This window comes from Eucyclogobius newberryi, unplaced genomic scaffold (genome assembly GCF_026437365.1).
Source record: "Eucyclogobius newberryi isolate DKJ021-1_F unplaced genomic scaffold, fEucNew1.0.hap1 SCAF_110, whole genome shotgun sequence".
NCBI lineage: Eukaryota > Metazoa > Chordata > Actinopteri > Gobiiformes > Gobiidae > Eucyclogobius > Eucyclogobius newberryi.
In genome coordinates, this window is record NW_027315736.1 from 245,001 (window position 1) to 257,692 (window position 12,692).

Sequence of the window (12,692 nt, forward strand, 5' to 3'; positions counted from 1 at the left end):
GAGGAAGAGCGCCCCCTGTGTGTGTGAGAGGAAGAGCGCCCCCTGTGTGTGTGAGAGGAAGAGCGCCCCCTGTGTCTGTGAGAGAAAGAGCGCCCCCTGTGTGTGTGTGAGGAAGAGCGCCCCCTGTGTGTGAGAGAGGAAGAGCGCCCCCTGTGTGTGTGTTAGGAAGAGCGCCCCCTGTGTGTGTGTGAGGAAGAGCGCCCCCTGTGTGTGTGTGAGGAAGAGCGCCCCCTGTGTGTGTGAGAGGAAGAGCGCCCCCTGTGTGTGTGAGAGGAAGAGCGCCCCCTGTGTGTGTGAGAGGAAGAGCGCCCCCTGTGTGTGTGAGAGGAAGAGCGCCCCCTGTGTGTGTGTGAGGAAGAGCGCCCCCTGTGTGTGTGAGGAAGAGCGCCCCCTGTGTGTGTGTGAGGAAGAGCGCCCCCTGTGTGTGAGAGAAAGAGCGCCCCCTGTGTGTGTGTGAGGAAGAGCGCCCCCTGTGTCTGTGTGTGAGGAAGAGCGCCCCCTGTGTGTGTGAGAGGAAGAGCGCCCCCTGTGTCTGTGAGAGGAAGAGCGCCCCCTGTGTGTGTGTGAGGAAGAGCGCCCCCTGTGTGTGTGAGAGGAAGAGCGCCCCCTGTGTGTGTGAGAGGAAGAGCGCCCCCTGTGTGTGAGAGAAAGAGCGCCCCCTGTGTGTGTGTGAGGAAGAGCGCCCCCTGTGTGTGTGTGAGGAAGAGCGCCCCCTGTGTGTGTGAGAGAAAGAGCGCCCCCTGTGTGTGTGTGAGGAAGAGGGCCCCCTGTGTCTGTGAGAGGAAGAGCGCCCCCTGTGTGTGTGTGAGGAAGAGCGCCCCCTGTGTGTGTGTGAGAGGAAGAGCGCCCCCTGTGTGTGTGAGAGAAAGAGCGCCCCCTGTGTGTGTGAGAGGAAGAGCGCCCCCTGTGTGTGTGAGAGGAAGAGCGCCCCCTGTGTGTGTGAGAGGAAGAGCGCCCCCTGTGTGTGTGTGAGGAAGAGCGCCCCCTGTGTGTGTGTGAGGAAGAGCGCCCCCTGTGTGTGTGAGGAAGAGCGCCCCCTGTGTGTGTGAGGAAGAGCGCCCCCTGTGTGTGTGTGAGGAAGAGCGCCCCCTGTGTGTGTGAGGAAGAGCGCCCCCTGTGTCTGTGAGAGGAAGAGCGCCCCCTGTGTCTGTGAGAGGAAGAGCGCCCCCTGTGTATGTGAGGAAGAGCGCCCCCTGTGTGTATGTGAGGAAGAGCGCCCCCTGTGTGTATGTGAGGAAGAGCGCCCCCTGTGTGTTTGAGGAAGAGCGCCCCCTGTGTGTGTGAGGAAGAGCGCCCCCTGTGTGTGTGTGAGGAAGAGCGCCCCCTGTGTCTGTGTGAGGAAGAGCGCCCCCTGTGTGTGTGAGGAAGAGCGCCCCCTGTGTGTGTGAGAGGAAGAGCGCCCCCTGTGTGTGTGTGAGGAAGAGCGCCCCCTGTATCTGTGTGAGGAAGAGCGCCCCCTGTATCTGTGTGAGGAAGAGAGCCCCCTGTGTGTGTGTGGAAGAGCGCCCCCTGTGTGTGTGAGAGGAAGAGCGCCCCCTGTGTGTGTGAGAGGAAGAGCGCCCCCTGTGTGTGTGAGAGGAAGAGCGCCCCCTGTGTGTGTGTGAGGAAGAGCGCCCCCTGTGTCTGTGTGAGAGGAAGAGCGCCCCCTGTGTGTGTGAGAGGAAGAGCGCCCCCTGTGTGTGTGAGAGGAAGAGCGCCCCCTGTGTGTGTGTGAGGAAGAGCGCCCCCTGTGTCTGTGTGAGGAAGAGCGCCCCCTGTGTGTGTGTGAGAGGAAGAGCGCCCCCTGTGTGTGAGAGAGGAAGAGCGCCCCCTGTGTCTGTGTGAGGAAGAGCGCCCCCTGTGTATGTGAGAGGAAGAGCGCCCCCTGTGTGTGAGAGAGGAAGAGCGCCCCCTGTGTCTGTGAGGAAGAGCGCCCCCTGTGTCTGTGAGGAAGAGCGCCCCCTGTGTATGTGAGAGGAAGAGCGCCCCCTGTGTGTGAGAGAGGAAGAGCGCCCCCTGTGTCTGTGAGGAAGAGCGCCCCCTGTGTCTGTGAGGAAGAGCGCCCCCTGTGTATGTGAGAGGAAGAGCGCCCCCTGTGTGTGAGAGAGGAAGAGCGCCCCCTGTGTCTGTGTGAGGAAGAGCGCCCCCTGTGTCTGTGAGGAAGAGCGCCCCCTCTGTCTGTGAGGAAGAGCGCCCCCTGTGTCTGTGAGGAAGAGCGCCCCCTGTGTATGTGAGAGGAAGAGCGCCCCCTGTGTCTGTGTGAGGAAGAGCGCCCCCTGTGTCTGTGTGAGGAAGAGCGCCCCCTGTGTCTGTGAGGAAGAGCGCCCCCTGTGTATGTGAGAGGAAGAGCGCCCCCTGTGTGTGAGAGAGGAAGAGCGCCCCCTGTGTGTGAGAGAGGAAGAGCGCCCCCTGTGTGTGTGAGAGGAAGAGCGCCTCCTGTGTCTGTGAGAGGAAGAGCGCCCCCTGTGTGTGAGAGAGGAAGAGCGCCCCCTGTGTGTGTGAGAGGAAGAGCGCCCCCTGTGTCTGTGAGGAAGAGCGCCCCCTGTGTCTGTGAGAGGAAGAGCGCCCCCTGTGTGTGTGAGAGGAAGAGCGCCCCCTGTGTGTGTGAGAGGAAGAGCGCCTCCTGTGTCTGTGAGAGGAAGAGCGCCCCCTGTGTGTGAGAGAGGAAGAGCGCCCCCTGTGTGTGTGAGAGGAAGAGCGCCCCCTGTGTGTGTGAGAGGAAGAGCGCCCCCTGTGTCTGTGAGAGAAAGAGCGCCCCCTGTGTGTGTGTGAGGAAGAGCGCCCCCTGTGTGTGAGAGAGGAAGAGCGCCCCCTGTGTGTGTGTTAGGAAGAGCGCCCCCTGTGTGTGTGTGAGGAAGAGCGCCCCCTGTGTGTGAGAGGAAGAGCGCCCCCTGTGTGTGAGAGAGGAAGAGCGCCCCCTGTGTGTGTGTGAGGAAGAGCGCCCCCTGTGTCTGTGAGGAAGAGCGCCCCCTGTGTGTGAGAGAGGAAGAGCGCCCCCTGTGTCTGTGTGAGGAAGAGCGCCCCCTGTGTCTGTGAGGAAGAGCGCCCCCTCTGTCTGTGAGGAAGAGCGCCCCCTGTGTCTGTGAGAGGAAGAGCGCCCCCTGTGTCTGTGAGGAAGAGCGCCCCCTGTGTATGTGAGAGGAAGAGCGCCCCCTGTGTATGTGAGAGGAAGAGCGCCCCCTGTGTGTGTGAGAGGAAGAGCGCCCCCTGTGTGTGTGAGAGGAAGAGCGCCTCCTGTGTCTGTGAGAGGAAGAGCGCCCCCTGTGTGTGTGAGGAAGAGCGCCCCCTGTGTGTGAGAGAGGAAGAGCGCCCCCTGTGTCTGTGAGAGGAAGAGCGCCCCCTGTGTGTGTGTGAGGAAGAGCGCCCCCTGTGTGTGAGGAAGAGCGCCCCCTGTGTGTGTGTGAGGAAGAGCGCCCCCTGTGTGTGTGTGAGGAAGAGCGCCCCCTGTGTGTGTGTGAGGAAGAGCGCCCCCTGTGTGTGTGTGAGGAAGAGCGCCCCCTGTGTGTGTGTGATGAAGAGCGCCCCCTGTGTGTGTGTGAGGAAGAGCGCCCCCTGTGTGTGTGAGAGGAAGAGCGCCCCCTGTGTGTGTGTGATGAAGAGCGCCCCCTGTGTGTGTGTGAGGAAGAGCGCCCCCTGTGTGTGTGTGATGAAGAGCGCCCCCTGTGTGTGTGTGAGGAAGAGCGCCCCCTGTGTGTGTGAGAGGAAGAGCGCCCCCTGTGTGTGTGTGAGGAAGAGCGCCCCCTGTGTGTGTGTGATGAAGAGCGCCCCCTGTGTGTGTGTGAGGAAGAGCGCCCCCTGTGTGTGTGAGAGGAAGAGCGCCCCCTGTGTGTGTGTGAGGAAGAGCGCCCCCTGTGTGTGTGTGAGGAAGAGCGCCCCCTGTGTGTGTGAGAGGAAGAGCGCCCCCTGTGTCTGTGTGAGGAAGAGCGCCCCCTGTGTCTGTGAGAGGAAGAGCGCCCCCTGTGTATGTGAGAGGAAGAGCGCCCCCTGTGTATGTGAGAGGAAGAGCGCCCCCTGTGTATGTGAGAGGAAGAGCGCCCCCTGTGTATGTGAGAGGAAGAGCGCCCCCTGTGTCTGTGTGAGGAAGAGCGCCCCCTGTGTATGTGAGAGGAAGAGCGCCCCCTGTGTGTGTGAGAGGAAGAGCGCCCCCTGTGTGTGTGAGAGGAAGAGCGCCTCCTGTGTCTGTGAGAGGAAGAGCGCCCCCTGTGTGTGAGAGAGGAAGAGCGCCCCCTGTGTGTGTGAGAGGAAGAGCGCCCCCTGTGTGTGTGAGAGGAAGAGCGCCCCCTGTGTGTGAGAGAGGAAGAGCGCCCCCTGTGTCTGTGAGAGAAAGAGCGCCCCCTGTGTGTGTGTGAGGAAGAGCGCCCCCTGTGTGTGAGAGAGGAAGAGCGCCCCCTGTGTGTGTGTTAGGAAGAGCGCCCCCTGTGTGTGTGTGAGGAAGAGCGCCCCCTGTGTGAGAGAGGAAGAGCGCCCCCTGTGTCTGTGAGAGAAAGAGCGCCCCCTGTGTGTGTGTGAGGAAGAGCGCCCCCTGTGTGTGAGAGAGGAAGAGCGCCCCCTGTGTGTGTGTTAGGAAGAGCGCCCCCTGTGTGTGTGTGAGGAAGAGCGCCCCCTGTGTGTGTGTTAGGAAGAGCGCCCCCTGTGTGTGTGTGAGGAAGAGCGCCCCCTGTGTGTGAGAGAGGAAGAGCGCCCCCTGTGTGTGTGTGAGGAAGAGCGCCCCCTGTGTCTGTGAGGAAGAGCGCCCCCTGTGTGTGAGAGAGGAAGAGCGCCCCCTGTGTCTGTGTGAGGAAGAGCGCCCCCTGTGTCTGTGAGGAAGAGCGCCCCCTCTGTCTGTGAGGAAGAGCGCCCCCTGTGTCTGTGTGAGGAAGAGCGCCCCCTGTGTCTGTGTGAGGAAGAGCGCCCCCTGTGTCTGTGAGGAAGAGCGCCCCCTGTGTCTGTGAGGAAGAGCGCCCCCTCTGTCTGTGAGGAAGAGCGCCCCCTGTGTCTGTGTGAGGAAGAGCGCCCCCTGTGTATGTGAGAGGAAGAGCGCCCCCTGTGTATGTGAGAGGAAGAGCGCCCCCTGTGTCTGTGAGAGAAAGAGCGCCCCCTGTGTGTGTGTGAGGAAGAGCGCCCCCTGTGTGTGAGAGAGGAAGAGCGCCCCCTGTGTCTGTGAGAGGAAGAGCGCCCCCTGTGTGTGTGTGAGGAAGAGCGCCCCCTGTGTGTGAGAGGAAGAGCGCCCCCTGTGTCTGTGTGAGGAAGAGCGCCCCCTGTGTGTGTGTGAGGAAGAGCGCCCCCTGTGTGTGTGTGAGGAAGAGCGCCCCCTGTGTGTGTGTGAGGAAGAGCGCCCCCTGTGTGTGTGTGATGAAGAGCGCCCCCTGTGTGTGTGTGAGGAAGAGCGCCCCCTGTGTGTGTGAGAGGAAGAGCGCCCCCTGTGTGTGTGTGATGAAGAGCGCCCCCTGTGTGTGTGTGAGGAAGAGCGCCCCCTGTGTGTGAGAGAGGAAGAGCGCCCCCTGTGTGTGTGTGAGGAAGAGCGCCCCCTGTGTGTGTGTGAGGAAGAGCGCCCCCTGTGTGTGTGTGAGGAAGAGCGCCCCCTGTGTGTGTGAGAGGAAGAGCGCCCCCTGTGTGTGTGTGAGGAAGAGCGCCCCCTGTGTGTGTGTGATGAAGAGCGCCCCCTGTGTGTGTGTGAGGAAGAGCGCCCCCTGTGTGTGTGTGAGGAAGAGCGCCCCCTGTGTGTGTGAGAGGAAGAGCGCCCCCTGTGTGTGTGTGAGGAAGAGCGCCCCCTGTGTGTGTGAGAGGAAGAGCGCCCCCTGTGTCTGTGTGAGGAAGAGCGCCCCCTGTGTCTGTGAGAGGAAGAGCGCCCCCTGTGTCTGTGTGAGGAAGAGCGCCCCCTGTGTCTGTGAGAGGAAGAGCGCCCCCTGTGTATGTGAGAGGAAGAGCGCCCCCTGTGTATGTGAGAGGAAGAGCGCCCCCTGTGTATGTGAGAGGAAGAGCGCCCCCTGTGTGTGTGAGAGGAAGAGCGCCCCCTGTGTGTGTGAGAGGAAGAGCGCCCCCTGTGTGTGTGAGAGGAAGAGCGCCCCCTGTGTGTGAGAGAGGAAGAGCGCCCCCTGTGTCTGTGAGAGGAAGAGCGCCCCCTGTGTGTGAGAGGAAGAGCGCCCCCTGTGTGTGAGAGAGGAAGAGCGCCCCCTGTGTCTGGGACCAGAACCTGCCGAGCTCTTAGACCTTGTCAGATTCCCTTGTGTTCTGCTGCAGATTCCAGCTGATGATTGGCTGTTGGCAGCAGAGTCCAGACTCCAGACCTTTGTTCTCATCTTTGGTCGAGTCTCTGGGAAAACTTTTACCGCCACAGTTTCACCAGGTCCGACACAAAACACCATCACAGTTTCACCGTTGTTCCTCTGATGTTCTCCTCTCTTTCCTCTGACGTTCTCCTCTGACGTTCTCCTCTCGTTCCTCTGACATTCTCCTCTCGCTCCTCTGACGTTCGTTCCTCTAACGTTCTCCTCTCGTTCCTCTGACGTTCTCCTCTGACGTTCTCCTCTCGTTCCTCTGACGTTCTCCTCTGACTTTCTCCTCTCGTTCCTCTGATGTTCTCCTCTGACGTTCTCCTCTCGTTCCTCTGACGTTCTCCTCTGACGTTCTCCTCTCGTTCCTCTGACGTTCTCCTCTCGTTCCTCTGACGTTCTTTCGTTCCTCTGATGTTCTCCTCTTGTTCCTCTGACGTTCTCCTCTCGTTCCTCTGACGTTCTCCTCTCGTTCCTCTGACGTTCTCCTCTTGTACCTCTGACGTTCTCCTCTCGTACCTCTGACGTTCTCCTCTCGTTCCTCTGACGTTCTCCTCTTGTACCTCTGACGTTCTCCTCTCGTTCCTCTGACGTTCGTTCCTCTGAAGTTCTCCTCTCGTTCCTCTGACGTTCTCCTCTCGTTTCTCTAACGTTCTCCTCTTGTACCTCTGACGTTCTCCTCTCGGTCCTCTGACGTTCTCCTCTGACGTTCTCCTCTCGTTCCTCTGACGTTCTCCTATCGTTCCTCTGACGTTCCCCTCTTGTACCTCTGACGTTCTCCTCTCGTTCCTCTGACGTTCTCCTCTGACGTTCTCCTCTCGTTCCTCTGACGTTCTCCTCTTGTACCTCTGTCGTTCTCCTCCTGTACCTCTGATGTTCTCCTCTCGTTCCTCTGACGTTCTCCTCTCGTTCCTCTGACGTTCTCCTCTTGTACCTCTGACGTTCTCCTCTCGTTCCTCTGACGTTCTCCTCCTGTACCTCTGATATTCTCCTCTCGTTCCTCTGACGTTCTCCTCTTGTACCTCTGACGTTCTCCTCTCGTTCCTATGACCTTCTCCTTTTGTTCCTCTGACGTTCTCTCGTTCCTCTGACGTTCTCCTTTCGTTCCTCTGACATTCTCCTCTCGTTCCTCTGACGTTCTCTCGTTCCTCTGACGTTCTCTCGTTCCTCTGACGTTCTCCTCTTGTACCTCTGACGTTCTCCTCTCGTTCCTCTGACGTTCTCCTCTGACGTTCTCCTCTCGTTCCTCTGACGTTCTCTTGTACCTCTGTCGTTCTCCTCCTGTACCTCTGATGTTCTCCTCTCGTTCTTCTGACGTTCTCCTCTCGTTCCTCTGACGTTCTCCTCTTGTACCTCTGACGTTCTCCTCTCGTTCCTCTGACGTTCTTCTGACGTTCTCCTCTCGTTCCTCTGACGTTCTCCTCTTGTACCTCTGACGTTCTCCTCTCGTTCCTCTGACGTTCTCCTCCTGTACCTCTGATGTTCTCCTCTCGTTCCTCTGACGTTCTCCTCTTGTTCCTCTGACGTTCTCCTTTTGTACCTCTGATGTACTCCTCTCGTTCCTCTGACGTTCTCCTCTCGTTCCTCTGACGTTCTCCTCTCGTTCCTCTGATGTTCTCCTCTTGTACCTATGACGTTCTCCTCTCGTTCCTCTTACATTCTCCTTTCGTTCCTCTGACGTTTTCCTCTTGTTCCTCTGACGTTCTCCTCTCGTTCCTCTGACGTTCTCCTCTCGTTCCTCTGACGTTCTCCTCTTGTACCTCTTACGTTCTCCTCTCGTTCCTCTGACGTTCTCCTCTTGTACCTCTGACGTTCTCCTCTTATACCTCTGACGTTCTCCTCTCGTTCCTCTTACGTTCTCCTCTTGTACCTCTGACGTTCTCCTCTTGTACCTCTGACGTTCTCCTCTTGTACCTATGACGTTCTCCTCTCGTTCCTCTGACGTTCTCCTCTTGTACCTCTGACGTTCTCCTCTTATACCTCTGACGTTCTCCTCTCGTTCCTCTTACGTTCTCCTCTTGTACCTCTGACGTTCTCCTCTCGTTCCTCTGACGTTCTCCTCTGACGTTCTCCTCTTGTACCTCTGACGTTTTCCTCTTATACTTCTGACGTTCTCCTCTTGTACCTCTGACGTTCTCCTCTTGTACCTCTGACGTTCTCCTATCGTTCCTCTGACGTTCTCCTCTGACGTTCTCCTCTGACGTTCTCCTCTCGTTCCTCTGACGTTCTCCTCTCGTTCCTCTGACGTTCTCCTCTGATGTTCTCCTCTCGTTCCTCTGACGTTCTCCTCTGACGTTCTCCTCTCGTTCCTCTGACGTTCTCCTCTGACGTTCTCCTCTCGTTTCCCTTACGTTCTCCTCATGTTCCTCTGACGTTCTCCTCTTGTACCTCTGACGTTCTCCTCTCGTTCCTCTGACGTTCTCCTCTGACGTTCTCCTCTTGTACCTCTGACGTTTTCCTCTTATACCTCTGACGTTCTCCTCTCGTTCCTCTGACGTTCTCCTCTGACGTTCTCCTCTCGTTCCTCTGACGTTCTCTTGTACCTCTGTCGTTCTCCTCCTGTACCTCTGATGTTCTCCTCTCGTTCTTCTGACGTTCTCCTCTCGTTCCTCTGACGTTCTCCTCTTGTACCTCTGACGTTCTCCTCTCGTTCCTCTGACGTTCTTCTGACGTTCTCCTCTCGTTCCTCTGACGTTCTCCTCTTGTACCTCTGACGTTCTCCTCTCGTTCCTCTGACGTTCTCCTTTTGTACCTCTGATGTACTCCTCTCGTTCCTCTGACGTTCTCCTCTCGTTCCTCTGACGTTCTCCTCTCGTTCCTCTGATGTTCTCCTCTTGTACCTATGACGTTCTCCTCTCGTTCCTCTTACATTCTCCTTTCGTTCCTCTGACGTTTTCCTCTTGTTCCTCTGACGTTCTCCTCTCGTTCCTCTGACGTTCTCCTCTCGTTCCTCTGACGTTCTCCTCTTGTACCTCTTACGTTCTCCTCTCGTTCCTCTGACGTTCTCCTCTTGTACCTCTGACGTTCTCCTCTTATACCTCTGACGTTCTCCTCTCGTTCCTCTTACGTTCTCCTCTTGTACCTCTGACGTTCTCCTCTTGTACCTCTGACGTTCTCCTCTTGTACCTATGACGTTCTCCTCTCGTTCCTCTGACGTTCTCCTCTTGTACCTCTGACGTTCTCCTCTTATACCTCTGACGTTCTCCTCTCGTTCCTCTTACGTTCTCCTCTTGTACCTCTGACGTTCTCCTCTCGTTCCTCTGACGTTCTCCTCTGACGTTCTCCTCTTGTACCTCTGACGTTTTCCTCTTATACTTCTGACGTTCTCCTCTTGTACCTCTGACGTTCTCCTCTTGTACCTCTGACGTTCTCCTATCGTTCCTCTGACGTTCTCCTCTGACGTTCTCCTCTGACGTTCTCCTCTCGTTCCTCTGACGTTCTCCTCTCGTTCCTCTGACGTTCTCCTCTGATGTTCTCCTCTCGTTCCTCTGACGTTCTCCTCTGACGTTCTCCTCTCGTTCCTCTGACGTTCTCCTCTGACGTTCTCCTCTCGTTTCCCTTACGTTCTCCTCATGTTCCTCTGACGTTCTCCTCTTGTACCTCTGACGTTCTCCTCTCGTTCCTCTGACGTTCTCCTCTGACGTTCTCCTCTTGTACCTCTGACGTTTTCCTCTTATACCTCTGACGTTCTCCTCTCGTTCCTCTGACGTTCTCCTCTGACGTTCTCCTCTCGTTCCTCTGACGTTCTCTTGTACCTCTGTCGTTCTCCTCCTGTACCTCTGATGTTCTCCTCTCGTTCTTCTGACGTTCTCCTCTCGTTCCTCTGACGTTCTCCTCTTGTACCTCTGACGTTCTCCTCTCGTTCCTCTGACGTTCTTCTGACGTTCTCCTCTCGTTCCTCTGACGTTCTCCTCTTGTACCTCTGACGTTCTCCTCTCGTTCCTCTGACGTTCTCCTCCTGTACCTCTGATGTTCTCCTCTCGTTCCTCTGACGTTCTCCTCTTGTTCCTCTGACGTTCTCCTTTTGTACCTCTGATGTACTCCTCTCGTTCCTCTGACGTTCTCCTCTCGTTCCTCTGACGTTCTCCTCTGACGTTCTCCTCTCGTTTCCCTTACGTTCTCCTCATGTTCCTCTGACGTTCTCCTCTTGTACCTCTGACGTTCTCCTCTCGTTCCTCTGACGTTCTCCTCTGACGTTCTCCTCTGACGTTCTCCTCTTGTACCTCTGACGTTTTCCTCTTATACCTCTGACGTTCTCCTCTCGTTCCTCTGACGTTCTCCTCTGACGTTCTCCTCTCGTTCCTCTGACGTTCTCTTGTACCTCTGTCGTTCTCCTCCTGTACCTCTGATGTTCTCCTCTCGTTCTTCTGACGTTCTCCTCTCGTTCCTCTGACGTTCTCCTCTTGTACCTCTGACGTTCTCCTCTCGTTCCTCTGACGTTCTTCTGACGTTCTCCTCTCGTTCCTCTGACGTTCTCCTCTTGTACCTCTGACGTTCTCCTCTCGTTCCTCTGACGTTCTCCTCCTGTACCTCTGATGTTCTCCTCTCGTTCCTCTGACGTTCTCCTCTTGTTCCTCTGACGTTCTCCTTTTGTACCTCTGATGTACTCCTCTCGTTCCTCTGACGTTCTCCTCTCGTTCCTCTGACGTTCTCCTCTCGTTCCTCTGATGTTCTCCTCTTGTACCTCTGACGTTCTCCTCTCGTTCCTCTTACATTCTCCTTTCGTTCCTCTGACGTTTTCCTCTTGTTCCTCTGACGTTCTCCTCTCGTTCCTCTGACGTTCTCCTCTCGTTCCTCTGACGTTCTCCTCTTGTACCTCTTACGTTCTCCTCTCGTTCCTCAGACGTTCTCCTCTTGTACCTCTGACGTTCTCCTCTTATACCTCTGACGTTCTCCTCTCGTTCCTCTTACGTTCTCCTCTTGTACCTCTGACGTTCTCCTCTTGTACCTCTGACGTTCTCCTCTTGTACCTATGACGTTCTCCTCTCGTTCCTCTGACGTTCTCCTCTTGTACCTCTGACGTTCTCCTCTTATACCTCTGACGTTCTCCTCTCGTTCCTCTTACGTTCTCCTCTTGTACCTCTGACGTTCTCCTCTCGTTCCTCTGACGTTCTCCTCTGACGTTCTCCTCTTGTACCTCTGACGTTTTCCTCTTATACTTCTGACGTTCTCCTCTTGTACCTCTGACGTTCTCCTCTTGTACCTCTGACGTTCTCCTATCGTTCCTCTGTTGTTCTCCTCTCGTTCCTCTGACGTTCTCCTCTGACGTTCTCCTCTGACGTTCTCCTCTCGTTCCTCTGTTGTTCTCCTCTTGTACCTCTGACGTTCTCCTCTTATACCTCTGACGTTCTCCTCTCGTTCCTCTTACGTTCTCCTCTAGTACCTCTGACGTTCTCCTCTCGTTCCTCTGACGTTCTCCTCTGACGTTCTCCTCTTGTACCTCTGACGTTTTCCTCTTATACTTCTGACGTTCTCCTCTTGTACCTCTGACGTTCTCCTCTTGTACCTCTGACGTTCTCCTATCGTTCCTCTGTTGTTCTCCTCTCGTTCCTCTGACGTTCTCCTCTGACGTTCTCCTCTGACAATCTCCTCTCGTTCCTCTGACGTTCTCCTCTCGTTCCTCTGACGTTCTCCTCTGATGTTCTCCTCTCGTTCCTCTGACGTTCTCCTCTGACGTTCTCCTCTCGTTCCTCTGACGTTCTCCTCTGACGTTCTCCTCTCGTTTCCCTTACGTTCTCCTCATGTTCCTCTGACGTTCTCCTCTTGTACCTCTGACGTTCTCCTCTCGTTCCTCTGACGTTCTCCTCTGACGTTCTCCTCTTGTACCTCTGACGTTTTCCTCTTATACCTCTGACGTTCTCCTCTCGTTCCTCTGACGTTCTCCTCTGACGTTCTCCTCTCGTTCCTCTGACGTTCTCTTGTACCTCTGTCGTTCTCCTCCTGTACCTCTGATGTTCTACTCTCGTTCTTCTGACGTTCTCCTCTCGTTCCTCTGACGTTCTCCTCTTGTACCTCTGACGTTCTCCTCTCGTTCCTCTGACGTTCTTCTGACGTTCTCCTCTCGTTCCTCTGACGTTCTCCTCTTGTACCTCTGACGTTCTCCTCTCGTTCCTCTGACGTTCTCCTCCTGTACCTCTGATGTTCTCCTCTCGTTCCTCTGACGTTCTCCTCTTGTTCCTCTGACGTTCTCCTTTTGTACCTCTGATGTACTCCTCTCGTTCCTCTGACGTTCTCCTCTCGTTCCTCTGACGTTCTCCTCTCGTTCCTCTGATGTTCTCCTCTTGTACCTCTGACGTTCTCCTCTCGTTCCTCTTACATTCTCCTTTCGTTCCTCTGACGTTTTCCTCTTGTTCCTCTGACGTTCTCCTCTCGTTCCTCTGACGTTCTCCTCTCGTTCCTCTGACGTTCTCCTCTTGTACCTCTTACGTTCTCCTCTCGTTCCTCTGACGTTCTCCTCTTGTA

At 56.4% G+C, this 12,692-nt stretch overlaps 1 protein-coding gene across 1 annotated transcript in view; it reads left to right on the plus strand.

The window, feature by feature from the left end:
• LOC140355543 (platelet-derived growth factor receptor beta-like) overlaps window positions 1-12,692 on the plus strand; it is a 203,523-nt gene that overhangs the window by 167,689 nt on the left and 23,142 nt on the right. The window contains exon 24 of the mRNA XM_072440166.1: window positions 6,199-6,304. Coding sequence (XP_072296267.1) covers window positions 6,199-6,304 — 106 coding nt within the window. The remainder of the gene's footprint in view (window positions 1-6,198; window positions 6,305-12,692) is intronic.